Consider the following 21,651-nt stretch of genomic DNA (forward strand, 5'->3'; position numbering starts at 1 on the left):
GGGTGGAACTGCAGTTCCGTTTCCAAGAAATACGGAAGTTTTACCAGAAGATCGAGTGATCGAAGTGATCGAGACGTGGGAGACTATGACAACGGAGGGAGCGACTACGCCTTTGCTGCAGAGAATTGAAATGGTTCAACTCACGCTGGGGGAAGTTAAGGATGCTATTCACCAGCTCAAAACCAACAAAGCAGCTGGCAAGGATGGTGTCGCAGCTGAACTCATCAAAATGGGCCCAGAAAACTGGGCTACCTGTCTGCATCGGTTGATAGTCAGGATCTGGGAAACCGAACAGCTATCGGAGGAGTGGAAGGAAGGGGTAATCTGCCCCATTCACAAGAAAGGCGATCATTTGTAATGTGACAACTTCAGAGCGATCACTATGTTGAACGCTTCCTACAAAGTGCTATTCCAAATCATCTTCCGTCGTCTGCCACCTAAAACGAATGATTTTGTAGAAAATATGAAACCGGCTTCATCGACGGCCGGTTGACAACGGATCAGATATTCACTGTACGGCAAATGCTCCAGAAACTCCGCGAATACCAGGTCCCAACGCATCACCTGTTCATCGATTTCAAAATCCTGAAGAAATCCCTGGATGAATAGGGAATCCTCCCTAGAGGAATTCTGGGAGGAATCCCTGGAGAAATTTCTGAATAACCCTCTTGAAGAATTCATGAAAGAATCCTTAGAGAAATTTTTGAAGAAATTCTTGGAAAAATCCCTTGAGGAATTTATGGAGGAACCTCAGGAGGAATGCCTGCAGAAATTTCTGGAAAAAAATTTGGCTGAATCCCAGGAGGAATCCCTGGAGAAATCCTGGAGGAATTCCTGAATGAAGTTCTGGAGGAATCTCTGGAAGAATCCTTTGATGAATTCCTGGTATGGTTTCTGGAAAATTCCGTGGAGGGTTCTCTGGAGGAATCCCTGGAGAAGAAATTCCTGGATAAATTCCTGGAGAAAACCCTGGAAGAATTCTCGGAGGAATCCTTGGAAAATTTCCTGGAGGAATTCCTGAAGATATTTCTGTCGGAATCCAGCAAGATTTCCTGATGAAATTCCTGGAATAATTGCTGTAGGAATTTCCGAAGAAATTTCTTGAGCAATTCCTGGATCAATTCCAGGAGAAACTCTTGAAGAAATACCTGGGGTAATTCCTGGAGAACTTCTTTGAGGAGTCCCTGGAGAAATTTCCCGGATGAATTTTTGGAGGAATGCCTGGAGGAAGACCTGAAATAACTCCTGGATAAATTCCGGGAGGAATTCCTGGAGGACTCCTGAAGAAATCCTTGAAGGAATTCCTAGAGGAATCTCAGGCAAATCTCAGGCAAGGATTGGAACACTCACTTGCAAAGAGTTAAACTCACTTGCTGTTTTCTCAGCACAGAAGCATGTAATCTACGAACGATGTATGGACAACTTCCGCTTTGTGGTTTTGTCTAAAAGTTTACCGAATTAGGTAGGGGTCGCACACGCATACCGAAGTCGTGAAGGTGCTATGTAAATTACACTCACCTCGTGGAGAGTCGCTTTCACAGCTCTATTACGGCTTTGGTATGCGTATGCGACCCCTACTTAACTCAGCAAACTTTTTGTCAAAACCACAAGGCGGAAGTTGTCCATACATCGTGTACGGACTGCAAGTTAGTGTAACTCTTTCCAAGTGAGTGTTTTCATCCCTGCTCAAGAGAAATTTATGTAGGAATCCCTGGAGGAATTCATGAAGTAATTTCTGAAGGGAGTCCCGGAGGAGTTCCTGGATTAATTCCTGGCGGAATTTCTGAAGGAATCTGGGATAATAACTTGTGGAGTTCTTGTTAGACTTATGTCATTGAATTACAACAAAGACAGTATCCTTTTTAGTACAGTGTATTTTTATATATCAAACACGCACATACACACACTATTACACTATCTCTGTAAACCACACGAAGTAGAAAGTAAATCCTTATTCCAAGTTCGTTTGTTAATCGTACCATAGTTCTTTCTCTGTACTGCGTATATCACAACAATTCTTGAAGGTATTTCCTGGTCCCTGAATGATATCCTGAAAGAATTCTTTAATTAATGCCTTGAGGAATCCCTATAGAAACCCCTGTAGGAATTCCTGAAGGAATCTCTAGACAAATCCCATGACAAATCTTTAGAGGAATTCCTTGTGGAGTCCCTGCATAATTCCAAGAGGACTACCTGGAGGAATCCCTAGAGAAATCCCTGGAAGAATTCCTGAAGAGTTCCAAGGATCAATTCCTTGAGGGAATTGCAGCAGGATTTTCTGAAAAAAAAAAAACCCAAGAGAAAGTACTGAAGAAATCACTGAAATTCTCGAGGAAATCCTAAAGAAATCCTTCAAAGAGTGCATAGAGGAACACTTGGAGGAATCCCTCTAGCAGTTTCTGAAGGAATTCCTGGAGGATTTCTTGAAGAAACCCCAGGAGGAATCTCGGAAGCAATCACTGGAGGAATTCCTAAGGGAATCCTTGAACAGTTCCTGGGGTTATGTCTTGGATTAATTTTGGAGGAGTTTCTGAAAGAATTCCAAGAAGGATTCCTGAAAGGAATCCAAAGAAGAGTTCTTGGAGGCGTTTTAAGAATAATCCCTGAAGTTGTTCCTGAAAGAATTACAGAAGGAATTCCCGGGTGAATCTCTGGACGAATTCTTGGAGGAATTTCTGAGAAAACCCCATCAGAAATCCCGGAAGCATTCCCATGAGGAATTCCTTAGGGACTCTCAGAAGTGGTTTCTTAACGAACCCTGGAATAATTTTTGTAGGAATCCCTGGATAAAAAATCTGAAGAAGTCCATGCCTGCAGTAATTTCTGGGCAAATTTTTGTAGGAATACATGGATGGACTCCTAAAGGATGTTTTGTACAAAATTATAAAGAAATTGCTGATTTTTTTTTTTTAATCTCTAGGAAATTTTCTGAAAGACATTCCTGCAGAAATAGTTTGAATAACTTCAGATCTCTAGCGGAATTCTGGAAGGACAAATCACTGAAGAAATCTCTGAAAGAATACCGGCAGAAATATCTTAAAAGATCTCTGTAAAAATTTCTGAAAAAAAAATTGTGGAAATTGCCCAGATGTTGGTTGATTTTCGACCGTCTCTATTTATTAATTTGCACAAAATTGGTCACAACTCAGGAACGGAGATAAACCACATCTTGAAAATTTCACAGAATATAGCTTATGGACTTCCTAAATAGTTTTCCGACTTTCCAACCGATTTTCCTCAACAGTAGAAAATTTTGTGGAAAACTTTAAAATTTCTGAGAAAATTTTCTCACGATTTTACAAAAAAAAAAAACATTGTGTCTACGAGAGCGTTGGAATAGAGGGCAAAGAAGACAGTAAGGTAGAGGCTAGAGAGTATTAGTTTTGTTTGCCGAATGTCAGCAAAATAATTGCCGAGATTTGCACAGCCGAGTACTCAGCAATCATCTCGGCAAAAGTTCAAGTTGCTGAGCGATCGGCAATCTTACATTTTAATGAAATGTCAAATGTTGCTGAAATACTCGGCAAATATTTTGCTGATTAATCGGCAAAAAATCAAAACAAAACACGGATTGCTGATTAATCAGTAAACTTAAACTTGTAATACATTTCCGAATAATGAAATTCTTTTTAAATCAATCATAACTAATGACAAGACAGTTACCTGAAATTCAACAACGTTTATTTGTCACTGAATCAAATTAATCTTCATTCTGCTACATAATTCGTCGCATGCATTTCATTGATTGTGATGCTGTAGTTCATCAAAAAGGTTTCCGGCAAGGCGTCTGCAACAAAAATTGAAAATCTGTTAATGTGCACTCACGCAGCACAACACTAAATCTTACCATCTTTTATTGATGCTTAAAGATTCTACGCTCACTGGAACACGGAAGTTCAACGTAAAATCGCTTATAATCTTAACTAAAACTTTGCTAAGCAGGAGGCAGGCACTCTCGGGAAACACTTGGAAACAAGATGGTGACGATGGAGAGTGCATTCGAGTGACAGCTGCCTTACTGATTGTCAGCAAAACGTAATGCATTTACCGAAATCTCGTCAAACGCAATTGCTGATTCCGGCAAAATCAATGATTACCGAATAGTTCAGTAAAGTTTATTTCCGAATTTCGGTATACGATGACCTTTTTTCGTATTTTCAGTAAATATTTTTACCGAGTATCAGCATAAGTAATTTAAATTACTGATTAATCAGCAAAATCTCAATTTGCCGTTCAGTCTCGGCATTTTTTATTGCCGAGCTCGAGAAACGGATTTAAGTGTGTAGGGTGAAGAATTGAGATGAGATTAGATGAGCTGAGGTTTTTTCGAGATACCTTCTGGAGTTCTTTCCAGGATTTCTTCAGGCATTTCTTTCGAGAATCTTCCCAGGTTTATACCCGGGACTCCTTCAGATATTGCTTCCGAGATTGCTGTACGGATTGCTCCGGAGTTCTCTTCAGGGATTTTTGCAGGGGTTGCTTTGGAAAATCCTGAAAGGATTCTTTTAGTTATTCTTTTCTGCATTCCTTCAGGGATTTGTGCTGGAATTCCTCCAAAGATTCCTTCCAGGATTCTTGCTGTGATTCCTTAAGGAATTCCTCAAACAAAAAATAAATAAAAAATATAGATTTATTCTGAGATTTTTTTGGGCAATCCTAGATCATAGAGACATCTTCTATGGTTCTTGAAGGAATACTAGCCCAGCTTCTGGCCGGCATTCCTGTCATGATCTCTCTAAGGATTCCATCAGATATTCCTTACGGGATTCTTTCAGAAATTTTAACCACCATTCTTTCATGGATTTCTGATGGAATTACTTCACAGATTCATTTAAGTATGTTCAGAGAATCCTAATGGAATTCTTTCTACGAGCCGGGATCCTCGCTCGGAATTTATACAGCAATTCCTCCCGGGATTTCTTCTGTGATTATTTCAGGGATTCCTACCAAGCTTTCAGCAGTGATTCCCTCAGAATTCTACCAGATTTGCCTATCAGAATTTCTTCGGTAAATCCTCCCTGGATTCCTTCAGGCATTTCTTCCAGGAATGTTCTTCCCCCCAGCGTACCCACCTGGAACGTGAGGCATTATAAGCTGAATTGGTGATAAATGTTAATGAGTACTTATGTACATGCTAACTAGTTTCGGTGAGGATTTCGGATATATAAAACTGATACTAACACTGACCACCACGTACATTGAAGTTCTTAGCTTTATTTTGAATTCGCCGAAACTTACAAACGAAATGTACAAAATAAAAAACAAACGTTGATGCTTTTCCATCTTTTTTGGATCTTACTCCCAAAATATGTACTCTTGATGAAAGTCTTTGAACGAGTAGCTCTCATAGTATAGTGCACGAATGAATGCGGATTTCTTTTAAGATTGGTTGTTTCCTTCCACTGGAGTTTTTCCTGTAACTTTACTTATGTAGGGAAATTGTATGATTTCTTCATATCTTTCGCCTCTCGTTGATTGTAACAACTTTTATTTTTCCTATTAATGTAGGTGAGGAGAAGATTGTGCACTCCCGAACCCGAACGTCCGGCATTACTATGGATTGATGCTGGATCATGCTCCAACTATACTGACCGTTGATTTAGTTGTGTTCATTTGCTAGCGCAGTTATTTGATGTGATTTTCTTTTACCGTTTTTGTTTGTTTGATTTATTATTACAATATCGGGTAGCTATGGGAGGGAATAAAGGATTCATTACACACTTCCATTTTATTTATATGTGTATAAACTGTTTCCTTTTTTAAGGATCACCACAAGAACTATCGAAAAATGTTCACTTTATCAGCAAAAAGGAAACAAAAAACCCGAGCTCCTCACAATCAAACCAGAGCCCGTTTGAAAATAATTTAGTTTTATCACAATTGGTTTTTGCTTCGCTCTAACGTTTCCGAATGTGTCGTTTTCTTGTTTCTTAATTTTGTTCATTTTGACCTTGTTCTAGAGAGTAAGAAAGTAACACTTGTGTAGTTGTTTATTCTGTCTGAGCGGGCTCATAAAAACCATTACCATGTAGATTTAAGATTTATAGTTTAATAAATTCTGTCATGTTGCTTACGGACTACACTGTGTGTGTGTGGTTACAGGGCTTTTGCTATCTCCCACAGGATCAAGTGATGCTGATGTGGATGAAGCAGTCTGCTCCACTCTAGTTTGAATAGGTCGATGCTGCACCGTTGCTGCCAGTACCATTCAGATGTTCGGCATTGATGGGCGAAGGGTTATCTGTGGATGATATAGAATTATTAAATAACTGATTTCTCTCTTAGTGGAAGAATGCTGCATGAAAATTTGAAGGAACACTTCTTTACGGAGATGATATGTGAAAACAACTATTATCCATCAATAATTTACGGTACTGACGCCTATACCTCTTAGCACTGCAAAATGTATGGGCTGAAAAACGGTGAGTCGATAAGGAGAGAGTCCAACATAGCTCTGGTCCTCACAAGTTCGTACCTCATGCTTTCACGGGTCAAGCGATGAAAAAGACCGCCAGCTAAGAGTTGTGTGCTTAGCTGGTAGTGCAGCCTGGGCACTGTTGTCCTTCTGATTTCAGCTAGATTGAGAAGGTACGACCCGAGCGTCTGTTCATCAAGGAGGAGCGGCTCAAACAGCGTCTGTTCTGACATCCAGCGGCTGAGTAAGAAACGCTGCACCACGCCCAGCTAGATCCAGAGTGGTAGCCCAATCAGCGTGGTCGTCCCAGTGTTTGTTGGGACGTTAAACAGAACTGGCACGATGGCTCTCCGGCGAGACAGGAGTGTTGGCGTAGGCCCAATAAGCCACCCGTAAAAATCCCCATTGCGAATAACATAGGAGAAAATACGACTCGATACAATCGGCAAAGACCCACGGGACGAAATAAGGACTACGATTGGAAACTTGGAACATGGAATTGCAAGCCACTAGGTTTCACAGGATGTGACAGGATAATTTACGACGAACTACATCCCCGCAACTTCGATATCGTGGCGCAGGCAGGAAGAGAGGAAATGTACAGACCGGTAATCGGGCGAAACAGCCTGCACGCCGTATCGAATGATAACGGCCAGCGATGCGTAAACTTTGCAGCCTCCCGTGGTATGGTTGTCCGAAGCACCTTCTTCCCCCGCAAGGATATCCACGAAGCTACCTGGAGATCACCCGACCATCAAACAGAAAACCAAATCGACTACGTTCTAATCGACGGTAAATTCTTATCGGATATACCTAGCCAATGTCCGCACATACCGCATTGCTAATATAGATTCGGTCTACTTAGTCGCTGTATGCATGCGCTCAAAACTTTCGACAGTTATCACCACGCGCCGAAGTCGAAGGTGGCGTGGTAACAGATCTAGGAGAACGTGCGCAGGAGATTGAAGAAGAATCCTCCAAGAGATTGAAGAAGAGGATAGCCGGTTGAAAAACAACAAAGCCGCTGGAGCAGATCAACTACCAAGCGAGTTTCTAAAATACGGTGGAGAAGCACTGGTGAGAGCACTACACTGGGTCATTACCTACCAAGATTTGGGAGAAGGAAGTATAACCGGAGGAATGGATGGAAGGTATCGTGTTTCCCATCTACAAAAAGGGCGACAAGCGGGTACTATCGCGCGATCACACTAACTGAGCGCCGCCTGCAAGATACTCTTTCAAATTTTATGCTACTGTCTATCGCCGATTGCAAGAGAGTTCGTGTGGCAATATCAGTCTGGATTTATGGGTGAACGCGCTACAACTGACCAGATGTTCGCCATCCGCCAGGTGTTGCAGAAATGCCGCGAATACAACGTGCCCACACATCACTTGTTCATCGATTTCAAATCGGCATATGAGATACAATCGATCGAGAACAGCTATGGCAGATTATGCACGAATACGGATTCCCGGATAAAATGATACGGTTGATCAAGGCGACGATGGATCGAGTGATGTGCGTAGTTCGAGTATCAGGGACACTCTCGAGTCCCTTCGAATCTCGCAGCGGGTTACGGCAAGGTGATGGTCTTTCGTGCTTACTGTTCAACATTGCTTTGGAGGGTGTAATAAGAAGAGCGGGGATAAACACGAGTGGGACGATTTTCACGAAGTCCGTTCAGCTGCTTGGTTTCGCTGATGATATTGATATTATAGCTCGTAAATTTGAGACGATGGCGGAAACGTACATCTAAACTAAAGAGTGAAGCCAGGCGAATCGGATTAGTCATTAATGTGTCGACGACAAAGTACTTGATGGCAAAGGGCTCCAGGGAGGAATCCCCGCGCCTGCCACCCCGAATTCATATCAACGGTGATGAAATCGAGGCGGTTGAAGAATTCGTGTACTTGGGCTCACTGGTGACCGACGACAACGACACCAGCAGAGAAATTCAGAGGCGCATTGTGGCAGGAAATCGTGCCTACTTTGGACTCCGCAGAACTCTACGATCGAATAAAGTTCGCCGTAACACGAAGTTAATCATCTACAAAACGCTGATTAGACCGGTCGTCCTCTATGGGCACGAAACATGGACCCTACGTGCAGAGGACCAACGCGCCCTTGGAGTTTTCGAACGGAAGGTGTTGCGTACCATCTACGGCGGAGTGCAGATGGAAGACGGGACTTGGAGAAGGCGAATGAACCACGAGCTGCATTAGCTGCTGAGAGAACCAACCATCGTCCATACCGCGAAAATCGGGAGGCTACGGTGGGCGGGTCACGTCATCAGGATGTCGGATAGCAACCCGACTAAAATGGTTCTCGATAGTCATCCGACCGGTACAAGAAGACGTGGAGCGCAGCGAGCTAGGTGGGTCGACCAAGTGGAGGACGATCTGCGGACCCTACGCAGAGTGCGGAACTGGAGACAAACAGCCATGGACCGAGTGGAATGGAGGCGGCTACTATGTACAGCAGAGGCCACCGGCCTTAGCCTGATCGGTAAGTAAGTAAGGTAACGCAGCTGAACCTGAACCACTATGACGCAACTGAGCAGCTGAGCTTTGTCAGGCGGTTTCAGAGTGGGGAACGGATATCGCCTTCATAGCGGACACATATCGAGTACCCGCTGGAAGCTGCAGTTGGGTCGCGGATGGATCTAGAAAAATGGCGGCTATATGGACGATGGGTAAATACGGCGTAGTATCATAACGTCCGAGCACGGTGCTCCCCAGACCGTTATTATAAAATAAAAATCTCCATCCAATCGGTGCCCATCATTCGTTTTCTATGGCTATCCTGCATGTCTAGACAAAATTTGAAAAAAATCGTAGGGCCCATTTTTGGGTTACGCCCTTTTAGAGGACGAAAAGCCCAATATTCAAAGAAAAAATCGAAATATTTAGTACTCAATCATTTTTTAACGATTGTGATGAAATATTTTCTTGAAGAATTGTATTGCATTGAGGAATAGATTTGTTTAGCATAGTTTTTGTTGAAATAATTGAAGAAAATATGACGTTTTCGTGAGTTGACATAAATAAAAGTGTATTTATATGAAAATATTTCAATAATATTTGTAACTTCTCAGGTTCAAATACGGTAAGAAAAACGTGACTGTATTTAAACAAAAACAATGAAGTAAATGAAAGGAAAGCTCTGAAAAAGAGTAATTTAGCATAACATGTGAAAAGGGCCTAAGTGCTTTTTGTAATCAAACACGTTTCAATCGCTGTAAGGCCCAACTGTACCCACGAATATCTGCACCCTTTACCGATAGCCCGAAGATTGCACTTTCAGAAACATGTTTGTTTACATAAAGCACTTAGGCCCTTTTCACATGTTATGCTAGAAACGATATTATGTGTGTTTGAATAAATTGGCTTTGACGGAAGCAAAAATGCACTCACTCCAATGGGAAATCCCATTTGTATCTGTCACCGTGTGCGACCAAAAGTATAAACAAACGTGTTTTGTCTCGTTTTGCTCACGTTTGCCATACGACTCCCGCCAGGCGGCAGCACTGCAACGCCGTCAAGGCCTATGGAAGAAGAGCTGTTGTTTTAAGCCCTTTACATACTAGTTTTATTCGCACAAGACAAAAAAACGAATCAATTCTGTATGAAATCATGAACACCAATATGTGATGATTTATAAATTTTTAATGATAATTACATCTAATCAGATCCCTGGGCTGAAAATCTCGTTAATAAAGATAATAAATAATAATCTAATCAGATATGTATTGTATTTGAAAACGTAATATTTTGAATAAGAATGTAGTGTATTATAAATAATAATACCTACACTGAATGCCGCTTTACGGTGATAAAGACCACAAAAATGTGTTTAAATTTACTATCGGTGCCGGAGCGGTGGAGAGAGACTTTTCGCTCACTGTTGAAAACGACTCAAGGCTACTCGCCTATGTTTTCACTAAATAGCAAGGTTGGTTTTAAGTACTATGAAAAAGGTAGCATTTATGCATAGTAAGGGAACTGATACCTTACGTAGATTATGAACAGCGCCTAAATTGAAATGAGCTGCGCAATTATATAGATATTTCTTTAGAAAATTAAATATAAACAGACTTGCTTTGGCATTATCGTTTAACTAAGTCTCTTCAATTGCATCTCATGTCCACATATCTTTTAATAAGACAACACGCTACCAGGAGGCGTTTGTGGTGCGATAATCATGTTTTTCAATAGTATATTTAAACACATTTTTGTGGTCTTTATCACCGTAAAGCGGCATTCAGTGTAGGTATTACTATTTATAATACACTACATTCTTATTCAAAATATTTCGTTTTCAAATACAATACATATCTGATTAGATGTAGGGTAATTGATCCGATCATGGAGGAGTTAAGCGCTGGGTTCATGTTTAAACCACAATTGTATCGCCCCAAGCAAACTTTTTACATGGATTGAATTGAAAATAATAAAATCCATCCTTAATCTACGGGAAAATAACGAAATATTGCCACTTTGATGTTGTTATGAGCATTTTATTCGTTTTTATCTGAAAGATCATTGTGTTCCTAATGTTGCGGTATGTGTTCCTAATGTTGCGGTATTTTGTTCCTATTGTTGCGGTATCCCATTGAAATCATATGGGATACCGCAACATTAGGAACACTACCGCAACAATAGGAACACAGCAGCAAACACATTTATGAAAATATTTTTTTTAAAATAGGTTTTTGGGCAAATCTTAAGCAAACAAATGGTACAATCTCATAATTTAAGCACCATACATCTATTAAAAATACCTTTTGGTAACATTTCAGTCGAAAAAGTGCTCAATTGCCATTACCGCAACAATAGGTACTACCGCAACGATGGGAACAATTACCCTAATTGTCATTAAAAATTTATAAATCATCACATATTGGTGTTCATGATTTCATACAGAATTGTTTCGTTTTTTTTTTGTCTTGTGTGAATAAAACTAGTATGTTAAGAGCTTAAAACAACAGCTCTTCTTCCATAGGCCTTGACGGCGTTGCAGTGCTGCCGCCTGGCGGGATTCGTATGGCAAACGTGAGAAAAACGAGACAAAATACGTTTGTTTATACTTTTGGTCGCACACGGTGACAGATACAAATGGGATTTCCCATTGGAGTGAGTGCATTTTTGCTTCCGTCAAAGCCAATTTATTCAAACACACATAATATCGTTTCTAGCATAACATGTGAAAAGGGCCTAAGTGCTTTATGTAAACAAACATGTTTCTGAAAGTGCAATCTTCGGGCTATCGGTAAAGGGTGCAGATATTCGTGGGTACAGTTGGGCCTTACAGCGATCGAAACGTGTTTGATTACAAAAAGCACTTAGGCCCTTTTCACATGTTATGCTAAATTTCTCTTTTTCAGAGCTTTCCTTTCATTTACTTTATTTTTTTTCTTGTTTAAATACAGTCACGTTTTTCTTACCGTATTTGAACCTGAGAAGTTACAAATATTATTGAAATATTTTCATATAAATACACTTTTATTTATGTCAACTCACAAAAACGTCATATGTTCTTCAATTATATCAACAAAAACTATGCAAAACAAATCTATTCCTCAATGCAATACAATTCTTCAAGAAAATATTTCAGCAAAATCGTTAAAAAATGGTTGAGTACTAATTATTTCGATTTTTTCTTTGAATATTGGGCTTTTCGTCCTCTAAAAGGGCGTAACTCAAAAATGGGCCCTACGATTTTTTTCAAATTTTGTCCAGACATACAGGATAGCCATAGAAAACGAATGGTGGGCACCGATTGGATGGAGATTTTTATTTTATAATAACGGTCTGGGGAGCACCGTGCCGAGGCCATTATGTCCCAGGACTTTATGGCGCATTTTTCCGTGGCATAACGTCCGAATATGCAGATACGCCATGAAGTCCAAGGAAAGAAGGCACATAGGATTTTATGACATATCCAAAGTTTTGAACGTTATGTCGCAAAAAAACGCGACTTGACGACCGGGACAGTATGGCCTCGGACGTTGTAGTCCGGCCCCGGTAAATACCCCGTCCAGGAGTTGGTGTCTACTACCTATAAGGGCAAGTATAAGGGCTTCGTGGTCGGGGTCTTCTTCTATAGCTGTTATGCACCTCCGCGGTGGTCAGTCGAGCAGTTCACGCAAGTGCTGGACCTTATGACGACCGTGCTCTGACAGGATGAAAGCCGGTGGAAATAGCGGGTGACTTCAATACTTGGGTCGTGGAATGAGTAAGCCGTTTCACGAATCAGCGGGGTCAGATCCTGCTAGAGACACTGGCCGTACTAGATGTCAACTTGGCTAATGTCGATACTACAAGTGCCTTTAGTCCGAACGGTGCGCAGTCGAATTTTTGTAGTCCTGGCCTAAGAAGTAGTTCGAATTGGACAGTAGACGATAGCTACGCTCAAAACGATCACCTGGCGGTTCACTACAGTATCGACTACAACAACAGCAGGCAGCGGGTAGAGGAAGAGGCGACTAGGCCAAGGCCAAGCCCTCGAAGATGGAAGACGAAGGAGTATTTAGGGAGGCGCTCCGTCGTGAGCGAAACTTACTTGGTTTAGCCGGCGACGAGCTGGTAGCGGTTCTCTCGCGTGCGTGCACCCTAGAAAGGGGCTGTCCCCCCCTCCTCCCATAAACCCTTACGTAATTAATGGACAGCCCCAAATGAGAAACCACCGGCTTACCTGCTAGTGGATTCAAGCGATTGCGGACCTGCGCCGCGCCTGCCTACGGGCTATGTGGTGGATGGAGCGAAAATAACGACGGGTGGTGTTGTCGCGCTCGAGATCGAGGTAAGGGCAAGCAAAAAGGCCTGTCTCCGTCAGAGTGCTTACCGCATGCGAGTAGGACACAACTCCAGACAATCTTGTCCAGAGGATGTGTAGCGACGAGTTTGACTGGAAGCTGTTTCACCCTCAACGTCTTGGAACTACGGAGGAGGTGGCGCGTGGGCACGAAGAATGGCTTGTTCAGACGCAGTAGGTGGTCCAGGGATTCGGAGTTGGATTCGTAGGTTATACAGGTGTCCTGCGGTCGAAATCGGGCCCTTGCAGCGATTAAGCGGCCGCGGAGAAAACATCCTGGTTGCTGTCGTGGCGTCGATCTGCTGGGTTGGATTCGAGCCCGCCGTTGGAAATAGATCCCCGGAAAGGGCCGGGACAAGTGGAGGCCCTACTGTCAGCAACCTTCTAGTGCATCTACGACGGCCTGAAGAGTAGTAATATCCTTGCCTCCAACAAAACAGGGCACGGCCTGCCCGCCTTCCGAGGGCAAAGGGAGTGGAGTGATGAGGACTACTCGAGAAACTGGCCAGCATGCTATCTTGGTGGACTCTCCAAAGCGAGTCATCGATGTTCGTTGCGAATTCCCCGAATTGTCAAACGGCGCAGTATCATAACGTCCGAGGCCATAATGTACCAGGACTTAATGGCGCATTTTTCGGTGGCATAACGTCCAAACATGTTCGTGTGCCACAAAATCCCAGGAAGGCACATAGGGTATTTTTACGCATCTAAGTTTTCGGTCGTTATTTCGCGAAAAAAAAAACGCGCCATAACGATCGGGACATTATGACCCTGGACATTGTGATCCGACCCCAACTCAAACGTGAAATCTGTGCTGCTAGACGTCAGTGAAACATTATGTGTATCATTGAAGAACACTTCACGGATGCAGGTCTTCATCAATAAATGGCTGCGGTATATAATTCGTACATTGTGGCCTCACAATTGGATCTCCAACGTGAAGTTCAATCGTCGATGTCATCAAAAACCGATAGTGGTAGAAATTCGGGAGCGAAAGTGGAGGTGAGTCGGCCACACTCTTCTCAAGAGTCGCGAAATACGAAGGCGCAGAACGCCAGACAACAACCCTGCAGAGGTGATGATCTCCAAGGGCGGCACAAGAAGATGTGGAGCGGATGGACTTGATTGAACGTAATCTGACGAGCACCAGGTGTTACCGAGAAAGGAGAGTGTCAGCTACAAAACGAGGATTGTGTTACCATAGCACATGAACAAATAATAATGATAAACAAAAAAACAAAGGAAAATGTGAATACGAAATAAAAACAACAAAACTGAATTTTTGTTTTAATATAAACGTGCATTTGCTTCACCTTGCTTGTTTTGTTTCTTCTGCTTTTTTTACACAGGTTCCTCTCGATATTCGCTAGAGTGATAATATTTGTGTTGCCATTGTTTAATCGCTAAGCTAATACTACCAACTATCAAATAGTTTCCTTAACGCATCATTTTTTTTCATCTCTCTTTTTCCCTCCCATCATCGTTCGATTACAAGCATTTTACCATAGTATGTATAGTGTCTCTCTAACCTCTAGCCTAATCAAGAAGAAGACTGTTTCTTCATCATCCGAATATACTCGCGTTTTTTTTTTGTTTGTTTCATCGCAACATTGTCAGTATGTACCAATCATTATTACGTCCTCATAAAATAGTTTGATTCTATTTGTTTTTTTTTTATCTTTCTTAAAGCTACTACAACGAACACATTTCATCATTCTTAAATTCACGCGCATTCCTTCTTCTCAGCACGATGCGCATTGTTTGCTCTACAGTGTTCCATTTTTCTTCTGCTCCATTCGTTCTGATAAGTTTATCCTAAGCTAGATGTTGTTTTTTCTGTCTTAAAATACTAAAGCGATCATATTCGTTTCATTCATCATCACCAATATATTCCTAAGTGTCCACTTGCATCAGTGCGCAAACTAATCTCCGAATAAGTTAGTCTGTTTTTAGTTCATTTTTATATGTAACATTCTACCATTATTTTATACAGTTCATCAAAATGTTCAATTGTAGTAATTCTCTCTTGATTATGCATCGGTTGGTTGGTAGCTTTGCATCGTTTCTATACGTATTTATTATAAGTATAATCCTACTTACTGTATGTGTGTGTGTCTATACAACTCTCACACAACGCGAGAGGTATCGGTTTTTTTAAGAGAACAAAGAATTTTACTTCTAAGCTAAGTCCCAATCACAAGCATTCGTACGCAAACATCATCGATTTACCACCAATCGAACGATATAAACTCAATGAATTAAGCACTAAATAATAGTCAATATAATCAAATAAGATAGATAAACGAATAGTAATCAATCATAGTGTATAATAAACGTAATCGGGTTGACGGCGAATTCGAAGTGTGCTGGTTAAATCTCTCTCACTTATTACACGTGACTGTGAATAACAACTTGGTAGTTTGATGGTACGAAAACCAAGGGAGCGGCATAAGGTCGTTTGGCATAAGGTCACTTGGCATAACGGTCATTTGGCATGCCAAGTGACCTTATGCCAAACGGCCTTATAGCAAATGACACAGACCCGAAAACCAAGCACCCTTGAGCTTGGTTTCAATTGTAGGGACCTGAATCGCACCAAGCCAGCTAAGTAAGACGATCGTTTGCTGTTTCGGACTTACGATTTTGGTGGAGCACTACAACTGCTCTTTCAGTAGAAGGTTGAGGCGCCAATCAAGGAAAAAAACAGGGATCTTCTGGAAATTTCCCCTGGTTTCCTATCGATATTTTTCTCAACACAAACGAAAAATCACAGGAAGAGTTCATGGAAAATTTGCGGGAACTCGCAAAAAATTCTCCGTGGAAATTTTGGAAAAAACTTCGGACTTGAGTTAAATGAGAAACCTTAGGAAAAAATCTCGGTAGAGACTACTCTTGGAGAAATCCTCGGTAGAATCTTGAAAGGATCTCGAAGGGAACTTCTAGAGAACTCCTTGAAGAAGATTTATGGGAGAATGCAACAAACTTATAAGAGAAATCTCATGAAAATCGTCGCAAAAATTCCCAGGAGAAAATCCGAAAAAAATCCCTAAGAGAAATCTTGGAAGGAATTCTATGGACGCAGTTCTTAGAGCAATTTTTTCCGGAAAAGAAACTAGGTGGGAATCTTGTTGGAATCCTGGAGATTTTCCTGAAGAAACACCCAACATCGACAAGACAAAATTTTCCGAATTCAACGTACTTTTGGACCACTGTGCGTTGTAAATCAACCGTAGCCGATATCGAACCTGGTTTTATTGAAATTTATTGAAACTTTCAATCTGTACACATCTTCCATCCGAGACTAACAAACCGCGTAAATAGCGATTCTCAACGTTACATTTCTAAAAGCACGACCCAAAACACACTATCGGTTCTCCTTTCCGACTGTGGTCGTTGTCGGGGTGGTCGTAGCTGAGACAGCACCACCACCCGTCGTAGGACCATTCCCGTGACTGTTGTTGTTTGGCTGTTTCTGCTTGTTGCCTAGCGCTTCGGAGGCATTTTTCGGACCACCATTACTGCTGTTAGCACCATTGCGGGCCAGCGGATCGCCACCGCCGGCGGAACCCTTCTCATCGCCGCCACGCTCTTTGTGGTCGTTCTTACTATTGCTATTGCTAACGTTACTACTATTACTATTATTACCTGAAGTGGCAGCTTGGGAAGCAGCCACGGCCGGAGGCGTTCCAGCGATGGCTGTTGTTGCTGAAGCTGCCGCAGGCGGACTTCCGCCGGCGCCTCCGCCGTTCAGTGGAGACTTTTTGTCTCCGTCCGTTTCGGAGGACGACGGGGGACCTCCACCGGCCGCTGGCGATGATTCGCTTCGTTTGTCTTCTTTTGTGATTGTATCCGCTGCTGCAAGAGGGTCGTCCGAGCCGACGGCTCCGTTGCTGTCCTGTTCGGGTTTCCGGGGACTCGGGGACGTTCGTTCTTCTGTGACCGCTGCTGGCACAGGAGAACCGGTCGTTAGATCCGCCGGGGGTCCGTTGGTTTTGATTAGATTGGAACTATCTAGCGGTTGGTGTTGCTGGGAAGCAGGTGCCGATACCGGCGGAACTGATACTCCGGGTTTGACCATTGCCTGTGGGGGTGGTGGCGGCGCCGAAGCCGATTGCGGTGAATCCTGCTGCCGGTGAGGATGATGGGGATGATGATTGTGGTTGTTAATACTAGCGATGTTTGTACTATTTACAGATGACATTGGTGGGCCTCCGATGGTGGCCACGGAAGGAACTGAAGTAGGAGGAACAGAACTGCTATTGTTGGTGGATGTTGTTGGAGGCGTTGCAGTCCGGGCACTGTTGGCCGACGATAGAAGATTACTTCCGGCTTTGCTGCTCAGGGCAAGGGGACTTGGGGAACTGTGGTTCGGAAGCGATGCCGATGAGTAGTAGGGATGGGAGTGAGAATGATGGGGCGGAAGGGCAGCAGTGCTGATGATGGAAGGATGAGATTTGGTCGACAGGGACAATGGCGCCGAGTTCAGCTGTGGGGAGGGTGAGGACAACCCCGGCGATCCAGCTGATAGATTGAGCGATGCGTGGGCCGGCGGTGGAATATGTCCCATGCTCAGATTTTGAGCTCCTGGTAAGCCCGAAAGACTCAGACTACTCATGTGGTAGTTGGAACTCATCGACGACGGGGGTAAGCTGTGGCTGTAAGCCGCTAAGCTAGTCGGAATTGATGGATGTCCGCCCAGACTGGTCGGTGGTGGATGCGACATATTCAGCGAGGACGCTGGCGGCTGTTGTGGCACTTGTGGTAGACCTAGTCCCATTCCTAGACTTAGCGATGGATGTAGCGGATGGTGCGGCGAGGGAAGCCCTGGGGCTCTCATCGGAAGTCCGAGTCCCGGTGGAAGGCCCATCGGGAAAAATGGCCTAGTCAACGATGCGTGGTGCATCTGCAGGTGCGATGCAGCCAACATCCGCTCACGTTCTCTCTCACGCTCCCTTTCGCGTTCTCTCCTTTCTCGTTCTTCCTTTTCTCTCATTTCTCGTTCTCGCTGTTCCTTCTCCCTTTGCTCCTTTTCTCGCCTTTCTCTTTCTTCTTTCTCCCGTTGTTCCTTTTCCCTCTGTTCTCTCTCCCGTTGCTCCCGCAGTTCCTTTTCCCGCTCCATGGCTTCCCGTGCCTCCCGGGCTCGCTCTTCCTCCCTCATCCGCCGTCGTTCTTCATCCAGTTTCATCTGTTCGTGGATACTTTGCGCCCCAATCCCCATCCCGGGAATCATTCCGGCGTACAGGTTCGGCCCATAGGGGAGACTCGAGTACAAGGGATGCGCAGCTGCAGCGGCTGCCACCGCTGCGGCCGAGTGGTGATTGGCCGCTCGCAGCATCGAAAACCGGGGATCCATGTAGATGGACGGATCGTGGTACGCCAGGGCCGCAGCAGGGTTGAACATGTTGCCTGGAATCAGCATTGCTTTCGTCAGTGCACTTGTTTGATGAGGAGGGGTATTAGTATTTCTATTATACCAACCTGGTGGCAAGCCGGGAATCGTGCCGAAACTGGCGTACGCATCCATAGGAAAGGAACCGGCCGGGTGGGTCAACCGTTCGTCCGGCCTGTACGGTTGGAATCCGCTGCGCGCTAGCAGTTCCGCTGGCATTGCACTCGCACTGGGTGGGTTGAGACGTTGTATCTGAGGGGTGAAGAGAGAGGCAGAGAATTAGCTTTTGGGCGAATGAATTGATGGGTGACATTGCACTGAGATAGACGTACGTATAAACAAAGGTAAATTGGTGAGTTCATTTCATGCTATCTTCGAGTTATCTAGTCAGACTGAGACAACGAAAATTTAAAAAGTAGAACAGCACTTCAATTTAAGAATTGTCATTCTTAATGGTTCGCCTTTGACTTTGCTGAAACCGATGTTGTGAACATTCAACTAGGGTAAGTGTTCCAAATATGGTTATAGTACCAATCATTCACCATAGTTGGTTTTCACTTTTTAACGGTGTAAACCAACAAGAAAAAAATGTGAACAACAGATCACGTTCACAAAAGATGGTTGCACTCATTTAAACTCCACATTTTGCTCAAATTATGGTAGAAATAAATAATTTTCTTTGAAATTTCGGCTTCCTTGCACCCTTTTTCGCCATAGTGTTCCAGTTATGTCTAATCCCATAAGCCATAAGGAATCCAGGCAAATAGTGCGAAAAGGAACCGAAGTTAAAAAATGTAACCATAATTGGTACAGAGTTCCTATCATTGGCACACGCTGTAATAAATACTTAAAGTAGTTTTGGCTCCGTTTCTTTATTTTTCCTGTAAAGTGTGTTAACTTAGCTATCTTTTAACACATTGATGACATTCGTTGATCTTCTCGTTATTTTTGTACAAATAGTTTTCCTTAGTAGTGCCATAATTGGTACATCCACCCTATCTTCAAACAGAAGTAGCAAACGCATACTGAAGAATGAGGGAAAGGTCAGATGCACTGAGCAAGCTTTTGTTTCCACGGAAAAGTGGAAGATCCCCCCGGATGTTAATTCGGGAACAAACTAAGTTTAGAAGGTGTCGAAATCCTCGCATGACTTATTCGCGCTCTGATATCAAGCAGATGTATCCGGCAAGACACCGGGACAATACTGTCAATTCCAATTGAAAGCTTTATTCGGGATTCATACAGCAATTCCTGCCCAATGATTTCTCCATTTGGAACTATTTTTAGTATTTCCCGTTGAATTGTTTTTAGGCTTCCTCATACAATTATTTCCGGAATTTCTCATCCAATGCTTATCCCATATTGGGATTCAAAATTTTTCTCGTTATTTCTCCACGGAGCCCTGCAGGAATGCTTGCCGAAATTCTTTTTTGAAAATCTTTCAGCATTCCTCCCTTTTGAAGGATTTCATCAGTGGGTATTAGTAGATAGGCTCCGAAGGCACGTTGTGAAATTTATGCCATGCTCGAAATTCTTTTGGAGTCGTGCTACTTGGAAATTGTTCTGGAACTTCCACAAGAGTTCCTATAAGGATTTTTTTTCCACAGATTTCTGGGATTGCTACAGGAATTCTTCGAAGGGTTTCTCCTGGAGTTCCTGCCAGGGCTTCCCTTAGAGGTTTATCGGTATTTTTTAGTGTTTCTCCCGCGGTGTCTGTCAACATTTCTACAGCCATTCAGATAGGATGTGACAAAGGGTAGGTATTATAGGCAGGTTTGTTCTCTTCGTCATGGGGGGTTTTTGTCGACCAAATTGCCTGTAATTTGGTAGTATAATTCAGCTTGGTTGGGAATGATTTGAGGCCAATTTTGAGTTCGATAGGTTTCAAAAAACCACCCATGACGAAGAGAACAAAACGGTCGAAAATACGTAAGTTCCCCTATATCTCTAAGATTTTTGCGGGATGTTTCGAGAAGTTTATCCCGAGTGTTCGCGCGTCTATCCTTCCCCTCATCGATAGGAACTAGTTCTGTTCTTCCCCTCATCGATTTCAAGCTAGTGAACGTCAACAACATCCGTCTCCGTTCAAGCATAGTTGACGGCGAAAAACGACAGGAAGAATTTTTGTTAGTTTAAGCGCAGCCATTGTAGAGAAAGGAATAAATAAAACTACAGTCCGCAAAATCGAGTGCTTTTCTACATTTTTATTCCGTCTTTCGATTCGAATTCGGGTTTCCTCCTCCGGCGCTCAAGTTTCGTGTTTTGTCGATCCCGCGTACACCGAGCTTTCTTCTAAATTACCTTCCGCGTTTTCTCCCAGAAGTTTTTTTTTCAGAAATCTCTCGCGGATTTCGCTTAGTTTTTCTCAGATTTTTTACCACAGATCCTCCTGGATTTTTTTTTAAGTTCCTTCAGGGATTTCTCCTGGAGTTCGTTGTGCGATTTGAACTGGATTTATTCCCGATATTTCCACCGAGTTCCTTCCGTGATTTTTCTAAAAGTATTTATCGGGATATCTATCTATCGGATTTCCTCCTCGGATTTTCTTTAGAAAATTCCAAGTGGAATTATGATAGAAAACAGGAAGAATTTTCTAATAAATCTGAGTGAAATACAGTTTGGAATTTCAGAAGAAATTTCGAGAAAAATCCTCAATAACACCGGGGGGAACTCTTACAAAAGTCTCCGGTGGAATGTCGGAAAGGGGTTCAAGGAATAACGCCAGAAAGAATTACGAATACCGAGAATGATTTCGTTAGGTTTTCCTGAAGGGATTTTTTGCGTTCCTGGAGGGATCCCGAGATAAATCCAAATACGAACCAAGAGCTTTAGAAGACATTTTGTGTTGAAATCCACGAAAAATTCCGCGAGGAATTTTGGATACTGTTGGGGACAACTGGAATGCGAATAGCCCCTACCTTAGTGTGGGTCATCGGAACCGTTTTCTCAGATCAAAGCTTTTTTGGTCCCGTTTCGGGTCCTGAGTATCTGTGCAAAATTTGAGCACGATCGGTTGCGTCTACACTTTGCGCA

At 43.0% G+C, this 21,651-nt stretch overlaps 1 protein-coding gene across 2 annotated transcripts in view; it reads right to left on the reverse strand.

Moving 5' to 3' along the window:
• Nucleotides 1-5,194: 5,194 nt before the first annotated feature.
• LOC109421746 (uncharacterized) overlaps nucleotides 5,195-21,651 on the reverse strand; it is a 200,347-nt gene continuing 183,890 nt past the window's right edge. Inside the window, exons 12-14 of one of the 2 annotated variants that reach the window (XM_062860034.1) lie at nucleotides 18,708-18,870; nucleotides 16,875-18,635; nucleotides 5,195-6,241 (exon numbers count right to left, since the gene is read on the reverse strand). In XM_062860034.1, the coding sequence (XP_062716018.1) occupies nucleotides 6,165-6,241; nucleotides 16,875-18,635; nucleotides 18,708-18,870 (2,001 nt within the window). In that variant the 3' untranslated portion in view covers nucleotides 5,195-6,164. Of the gene's footprint in view, nucleotides 6,242-14,508; nucleotides 18,636-18,707; nucleotides 18,871-21,651 lie in introns of those variants that run through there. The other variant, XM_062860033.1, reaches the window with a different exon arrangement.

This window comes from Aedes albopictus, chromosome 3 (assembly GCF_035046485.1).
Source record: "Aedes albopictus strain Foshan chromosome 3, AalbF5, whole genome shotgun sequence".
In the NCBI taxonomy this organism is placed as follows: Eukaryota; Metazoa; Arthropoda; class Insecta; order Diptera; family Culicidae; genus Aedes; species Aedes albopictus.